The following is an 8,348-nucleotide window of genomic DNA, read 5'->3' as shown; positions in this document are numbered from 1 at the left end:
CTGTTAGATACATGTATATATGTGTATGTATATCCTGAGTATAGACTATGTACACTATATGTATTTGTACACTTCATCATCTATTTATACATGAGCTTGTCCATTGAGATCAACGGTTCAAGCATTTCTCTCTTCCTCTCACTCTCTAACATGGTATCAGATTAGCCTAGGTTGCAGTGGTGTCGAACCCCGCCACTCCTCCGGCGATCCTTCTCCGGCGACCGCATCAAGGGGAGGATACTGTTGATCACTACTATAGTAGATTCTGTGGGTTATGGCGCCAGATTGATGCCCCTCACACCCTCCTCACCGCCCCTACCCACACCGCTCGACTCTTTACTTGTACCGATGAGGCATGCACCGCCTGACCCGCCATGAGGAGTCACGACGCATGTACGCTGCTCATTATGCGCTCACGTCCCCGAGTTTGAGTCGACCCGGGCCCACCGTACATGCCCCTACCACACACTCCTTAGATGAGGCATTCACTATTGTTCGTCTCTGAGGAGACTCGCCTCCCGGGCTTCCTTCCTGTGGGGGTGCACTTGCCGCCACTCGTCCCCTCCCGCTCCCTTCACCGGCTACTCCGTCCTCTTCTACTTTTGTTGCTTCTCGGTCTTCTCAGCGACCGAAGAAGACTGTGACTTGCCACTATTGTGGCAATGTGGGACACTTTGAGCGTGATCGCCCGGAAGAAGCGACTGAGGCCTTCCCCGCATGCCTTCATCACCGACTCCTCCACTCCTTCCCACACCTCCTTCTCAGACGCACTCAAAGATCGACCTCCACCTGTCTCTCTCTCTCCCCGCCGATCGCCAGCCAGCCTATTGGTGATGCTTCGTCTGGGTTCAAAGAATCAGATCCCGGGCGACATCTCTCATCGGGTCGTGCACGTTCGCTCGTGTTACTCCACCCACCTGTAGTTCCCTCGCCCTCTTTGGCTTCTCGACTGCGTGCTAGCTTTCACATGACACATGATGCCACTCATCTTCACCATTCTCATCCTTCTTCCCTTCATACTCGTGTTCAGCATTGTCGATGGCACACTTTTACCCTGCCTCTTCCACTCGGTCATCTCTCCACTAGTGCTTCTCCGTCCCTTCAGATCTCATGTCCCTCATCTATCCATGAACCTTATGTCTCGTTAGTCAACTCATCGATTATGACTGCTCGGTCATTTTTGACCGGACCTCATGTCGTGTGCGAGGATCACAAAGTGGAGCGGTGATTGAGCCGGCACCGCCATAGTGGAGTATATGCGCTGGATTCCCTTCGTCTTCCCTCTTCAGACAGGTCTGCTTCTCATTGTTATGCTGCTACTATATCACATCATCTGTGGCATCATCGTCTTGGTCATTTGTGTCGGGCCTCGTATGTCTTCTCTTGTCGGCCGGGTGTCCTAGGAGCGTCCTCCTCCTTCGATGTTGTTTGTTTTGGTCAGAAACTTGGCAAAACAGCTCATGGCGTCCCTATCCATTGAGTCGGGCCTCAAACTAGTGCCCTTTTGACCTCATTCACTCACGATGTTTGGGGTCCCGCCTCCTTTTGTATCTAAAGGTGGCAATCGATATTATGTTATTTTTTTATTGATGATCACACACGCTTTTACCCTGGGTTTATTTTATGCATCATCGTAGTCGCCTTTTTATCTATATATCGCTCTTTTACTACTATGGTGCACACTCGCCTTCCGCCTCTATCAAGACCTTTAGGTCTGATTCTGGCGGAGAATACACCTCCCATGCTTTTCGTACCCATTTGTCTTCTGAGGGCACCTTGCCTCAACTATCCTGTCCTGGGGCTCATCCTCAGAATGGGGTCGCTGAGCGCAAGCACCGCCATATTTTAGAGACAGCTCGAGCTCTCCTGCTGGTGCATCTCTTCCTCCTCACTGGCCGATGCTGCTCACACCGCCGCTCTACCTTATTAATGCGCAACCATCATCCCATCTTCGGGGTCATAGTCCCGGGTGAGTCCCTACATGGAACTCCCCTCGCTATGATCACCTTCGTGCTTTTTGGTTGTCGCTGCTTTGTCTTACTCTCACCCTCGGGAGCTGGACAAAACTCACCACCCGTCGAGTTCTTTGTGTTTTTCTCGGGTATAGTCTTGAACACAAAGGTTATCGTTATTATGACCCAGCCACTGTCGCTCTTTAGCATCTCCCCGAGATGTCATATTTGATGAGACTACTCCTTTTTATGCTTCCCCTTCTACTACATCTACTTCTCCCATCGCTCCTCTTTCCTTCCTTTTTCCCTCTCCCATCCACCGAGGATACTCCCCGACTTCCACTACTTCTCTACCACGTCCTCCTTCTCCGAGCTTCTCTCTCATCCATCCCCTTCCCTTATCCGCTCGATTCCTCCTTACTTCCTTCCCGGTTTATCCTCCCTATACGTTATACTTATCATCGCTCGGGAACTCGCGAGCATCTTCACCTCCGGCGGTCATCTCTGACACTTCTTCTACTGGTGATCCTGAACCTGAGGTACCCTCTCACACTTACATTCTACGTGATCGATCCACTTTACATCCTCCCTAACTGCTATGCTACTCGCTAGCACTAGTGTTTCGGGATGTCCATGAGCCGTGTACCTCACGGAGAGGCTGCAGTCACCTGCGTGGCGATCGCCATGGGCCGAGAGCTTGATGCATTGTCTCGGACTCATACTTGGGATTTAGTTCCCTTCCTTCTCATGCTACTCCGATTACATGCCACTGGATTTACTGGGGTGAAGACTCGTTCGATGGGTCTCTCGAGCGCTATAAAGGCGCGCTTGGTTGCTCAGTGGTTTCCAGCGAGGAGCATGGTCGTGACTATGAGGAGACCTTTGCCCCTCGTAGCTCACATGCATCTGTGACGTACGTTGATTGCTCTGTGCGAGCGCTGAGAGTGGACCCTACATCGACTGATGTGAAGAATGCGTTTCTTCATGGTGACTTAAAGGAGGAAGTTTATATGACTCCTCCCCGGTCTTGGTGCCTCCAGTGGATGCTTTGTCGACTTCGCCCGTGCTCTTTATGGTCTTAAACAGGCTCCACGGGCCCTGGTTTGAGCGATTCGATCTTGCTATTGAGGGCGGTGGTTTCACTTGAGCATCCATGATTCCAGCGTCTTTGTTCATTCTTCACATCGCGCCGTACTATTCTTCTCCTCATGTGGATGACATGATTCTTCATCGGAGATGATCCCGCTCACATTGCCTTTGTGAAGGCGAAACTACGTGAGACATTCTTGATGACCGATTTGGGTCCGCCTCGTTACTTCTTGGGTATTGAGATCACTTCCGCTCGATGAGCTACCGTCTTACTCAGCGATATACTCTTGACCTTCTTGCTCGCCTCGGCTTGACTGATACTCGCCGTCTGCTACACCCATGGAGCTTCACTTGCGAGCTCCGAGCTTCGATGGGACTCCTTTACCCGATCCCTCTCGACATCGACATCTTGTTGGCGACTTGGTTTACTCAGGCATCACTCGTCCCGACATTTCTCATGCGATCCATATTCCCGAGTCGGGCTTGTTGCGGCTCCTACTACATTCATTATGCACACCTTCTCAGCATCGCAGCTATCTCTGGTAATCGCATCTCGTGGTCCTGCTCTATTCACGACATTCCACTTTTTCACTCTGAGGCCTATTCCGATGCTACTTGGGCTAGTTCCTCGATGATCGTTTTCTCTGCACATCTGGTTACTCGTATCTTTCTTGGATCTTCTCTCATTGTTTGGAAGACTAAGAAACAGCATCATTAGCCAAGTCCAGTGCTGAGGCTGAGGTTCGTGCTTTAGCTTCTACTGCTCAGAGGTACTTTTGGCTTCGCTCGATCCCTACGAGGACTTTGGGATCTATCGCACCTCCCCTATTCCTCTTCAACGTGATAGCATCGGGGGCCCTTCGGATCGTCGCTGACCCGGTCAAGCATGAGTCGACCAAACACATTGGAGTGGATGCCCATTTCACTCGATGTCATGTTCGTTCTCAGACAGTGTCTCTTCATTACCTTCCCACGAGAGGTTCGAGGTTGTCGACTTTTTCACCAAAGCCTGGACTCGCTGATCGAGATCTTTTTCATGTTATCCAAACTCGGACGTATGATCCGTCTTGAGTTTGAGGAGGGAGTGTTAGATACATGTATATATGTGTATGTATATCCTGAGTATAGACTATGTACACTATATGTATTTGTACACTTCATCATCTATTTATACATGAGCTTGTCCATTGAGATCAACGGTTCAAGCATTTCTCTCTTCCTCTCACTCTCTAACATATGCATCTTCTCAAATGTAGAGGGATACAATTCAAGCTGCCTCGGATTTTGCACACCGAAATCAACTCCCAGATTACCTGCAGGATCAGATGCTAGCTCACTTATGCTTGAAATTCAGAACAGATTCAGAAGGCCTTCAACAGCAAGAGACTCTTGATGCCCTCCCTAAAGCCATCCGGTCCAGCATCACCCATCACCTCTTTTACTCCACTGTCCAGAAGGTCTACCTGTTCCATGGTGTTTCAAGTGATCTGCTTTTCCAGCTGGTAGGGATGAGAGCTTTGTTTTGATGAAAAAGTTCTCCGTCTACTTTTCCTAGAGCAACATTTTTTTCTAATTTGTTTCCACTACTTATCTTTGAAGGTTTCGGAAAATGAAAGCTCGAATATTTTTCCACCTAGGGAAGATGTTATCTTGCAGAACGAAGCTCCAACGGATTTCTATATTGTAGTGACTGGTTCTGTGGTAGGTGCATTTTTATCTGCCTGGGTGTCAGCATGCATCAATGACCCTTATGACATGAACATATGTCACTTGATTCATTCCTTGCGCCACTTATGCCCCTGATTTTCAGTTATCTGCTTTTTCTTCCAGGACCTCATAGACTACAAGAATGGCAGTTCTCAGGCAAGTGTTTAGTTAGTTCTTAATGTCTTGAAGTCCTCTGTGTTAGAAACTTCTGAAATAACTGGATTTTTTTTGTTCTTTTTTTCTTTGACTGAAAAAACTAGCATCCTTCAGATTGTTCGAGAGGCTGCGACAGGCGATCTTGTGGGAGAGATTGGAGTGCTCTGTTATAGGCCCCAGTTATTCACAGTCCGTACGAAAAGATTATCTCAACTATTGCGTATCAATCGAACTACTTTCCTCAATATTGTTCAGGCAAATATCTGTGATGGGACAATCATTATGAACAATCTTCTTCAGGTTAATTGGTTAACTCATCTATAGTTACACATGAATAAAGGATGCTTTTTAGATATAACAATGCTTCATTTTATTTCTGTTTCCTGAAAATAACTAACTCCATGTAACCAATGATACCTTCATGCTATGCCTGCCTTCTGGTTCATCTTTATTTTTCATCAAGTTGGTAAATTGATCCCACTTCATATTATCATTCCATCTCACCATTGATGTTGTCATTTGATGATGCAGCATCTAAAGGAGCAAAAAGATCCTGTAATGGAGGCAGTCTTCAGAGAGATAGAAAAAGTTCTTGCTCGGGGAAGATTAGACTTGCCTCTAACACTATGTTTTGCTGCAATCCGAGGAGATGATCTGCTATTGCAGCAACTTCTAAGACGTGGACTGGATCCAAATGAATCAGATAATAATGGTCGCACACCACTAGTGCGTATTTGTCGTCTTATCACTAAATAAACATAAATGATTCATTTCCTCCTGAAGTACTAAATCAACCATATTATAATCCTGTTTTCACGAAATCAGCACATTGCAGCGTCAAAAGGAAGCATGGAGTGTGTTTTGCTGCTTCTGGATTATGGAGCAGACCTAACTGCAAAGGTAATCAGTACTAAATATTCTTAATCCCTTGCTACTGATCCCAATTCAATCCATATATACTGTCTGATTGCATTCTTATAAAACCAGTGTAATCATCTCATGTACAGATTCGGATGGATGCGTTCCTATATGGGATGCAATACTCTCGAAACATGAAGAAGTGGTCAGGATTCTAGCTGACAATGGTGCTGATATCTTATCTGGTAACATGGGTCACTATGCATGCATGGCTGCCCAACAGAACAGCTTAGAGATCCTGGAGGCAATTGTTCGATACGGCGGAGATGTAAATATCCCAAAGATTGATGGAACAACCGCACTTCACCTCGCCGTTTATGCGAAGGAAACCTCAAGTTGTCAAATTCCTCGTTGATCATGGAGCGGACATTGACAAACCAGACAACCATGGTTGGAGTCCAAGAGAGCTTGCTGACCAACAAAGCCATGAAGAGATCAAAGCTCTCTTCAAAGAGAAATCACAACGCTCAGACAAATCAACATTGATGACCAACTCTGTCTCACCACCTTGGAGGTTCAGTCCCCAACCTTCAGTTAAGATACTCTCCCAGGAATCTCAGATGTTTCCATTAGAGAAAGGGACTGTTGGGAAAGTCCATCAAAGGAGAAAGGCAAGCTTCCATAACTCCCTGTTTGGGATAATGTCTGCCGTTCATGCGGTAGACTCACATCCACACCAACAGCATCATCACAACACTCCTTTAAGAGTGACTATCAGCTGCCCAGAGAGAGGTGACATTTCTAGTAAGCTTGTGCTGCTCCCAGCCACACTTGAAGAGCTCTTTTATATTGGTTCACAGAAGTTTGGTTTCTCTCCTGCCAAAGTTCTCACAAAGGATGGTGCTGAGATTGAAGACATTAATCTAATTAGAGATGGTGATCATCTGATTCTTGTCCCTGATTCTTGGAACGGTCATGACTATAATTAACTGCAGGTGATTATGTTTGTTGTTTATGTTGTTGTATTATTATGTGGTATTATCTATTATGTTTCATATCAATGTAGTGTGTGTGTGTGTGTGTGTGTTTAAGTAAATAAGATGCAACTTTGTTAAAATAAGAAGAGAACAAACTTAAAATAAGAAGAGAACAAACATATTAAAAAGTAGAAATAACATGCTAACAATAAGAGAAAAAGTCCAATTTTCTATTTGTGTTAAAAATAGGATTTAACTAGAGGAAAAATAGTGGATGAACTTAAGGTACTAGTGATATTTAAAAAATAATCATCAAAAGGAATTATTTATTTTAAGTAGCACAAGATTGATTAAGGGTTTGAGGGCTTAGGTTGGTTCAATGTTGGGTGTTGTTTCATCACAATAGGTGGTGAAAGAATTAAAGAAATCAAGTCACAATAGGTGGTAAAAGAATTAAAGAAACCAAGGCCTTATTCTGGTAGTTAAGACAGGATCTTATATTTTGATTTTGATTTTTTTTTACAAAATCGACAAACGGTAAAAAAAAGGACAAATGAATATAAAAATGTACCAGTTAGTGGCTTGACTGACCTCTTAAAAATAAATCCCTCATAATATAACTTGGTAGGAAAGGACGAGAGAAGACTCAAAAAGTGAATTACATTGATTTTTTGTTTTTTACTCTCTACCCTACAAAATATAATGGGAAAAATATTAGCAGTGTTGATAAAAATCAAGATAAAGGAGAGGGAGGGAGCAACAAGTAAAAAATGCAAATATTTTATTTCAACCAATTATGAAAGAAAAACTCGAATTAGGAGTTCTAAAGTGCTATGAACTATGAAGGTAAAGGACCACACTGTCTGCAAGAAAGGTGTTGAATATGTGATTGGAGCGAATTCATGAGGCATATGGTCTTTGGGGAAAAATAATTATTAGAATTTTTTTTTTGAAAAAAGTGTTAATATAATTATAATAATAATATTATTATTATTATTATGCATATAGCCTGTATCTTTTATGCATATAGCCTGTATTTGAGAAAAGTTTAATCTTTCTAAAATTGATATAAATACTACTTTGGCAACAAGCTCATGTATTTTTATGTTTATGTTCTTTTTTTTTTTTGGAAAAAGATGTTTTGTTTTTTTAATCTCACCAAAAGAATATTAGGAAAAGGTTACTATACATGATATAGATATATATATATATAATAAAATAAATAAACCATTATTTTATTAAAAAAAATAAACACTATAAAAAAGAAAGCAAACATAACAAAAAACAATCATATGAGTGATGTTTTTCTCATCACACTGAAAACACAAGAAAATATACAAAAAAAACCGCTGAGAAGGCGTAGTCCACCGCCAGGTATCCGAGGCCTTTTTGAGCTGAAAACATGAGTGGATCACTCTTGAGCCTAATATTGAGTTATGTTGTTTGCTATATCCGATCTAGCGTTTAAAAATTTTAGAAAACGCCTGAGGTTCGGAATGGAGTCTTCTGGAATTCGAAGATGCTAATCTATAGTTGCACAAGTAAGAGCGATATTAATAATTTCAGAAATAACTGATTGTGTGTTAAGAACAAATAAATTGAAGATGTA

General features: G+C 43.4%; 1 protein-coding gene across 1 annotated transcript; it reads left to right on the top strand.

The window, feature by feature from the left end:
- Positions 1 to 374: 374 nt before the first annotated feature.
- On the top strand, positions 375 to 6,751 carry LOC120281289 (potassium channel AKT1-like). Its single transcript, XM_039288150.1, is given in 13 exon segments — positions 375 to 393; positions 510 to 1,224; positions 2,686 to 2,982; positions 3,567 to 3,703; positions 3,751 to 3,977; positions 4,298 to 4,543; positions 4,641 to 4,742; positions 4,872 to 4,904; positions 5,019 to 5,204; positions 5,436 to 5,630; positions 5,730 to 5,811; positions 5,912 to 6,153; positions 6,155 to 6,751. Coding segments are annotated over 13 exon segments (3,078 nt in total).
- The last annotated feature ends 1,597 nt before the right edge of the window (positions 6,752 to 8,348 follow it).

This window comes from Dioscorea cayenensis, chromosome 17, assembly GCF_009730915.1.
Source record: "Dioscorea cayenensis subsp. rotundata cultivar TDr96_F1 chromosome 17, TDr96_F1_v2_PseudoChromosome.rev07_lg8_w22 25.fasta, whole genome shotgun sequence".
NCBI classification, from domain to species: Eukaryota; Viridiplantae; Streptophyta; class Magnoliopsida; order Dioscoreales; family Dioscoreaceae; genus Dioscorea; species Dioscorea cayenensis.
This window is presented reverse-complemented; position numbering and strand designations above follow the sequence as displayed.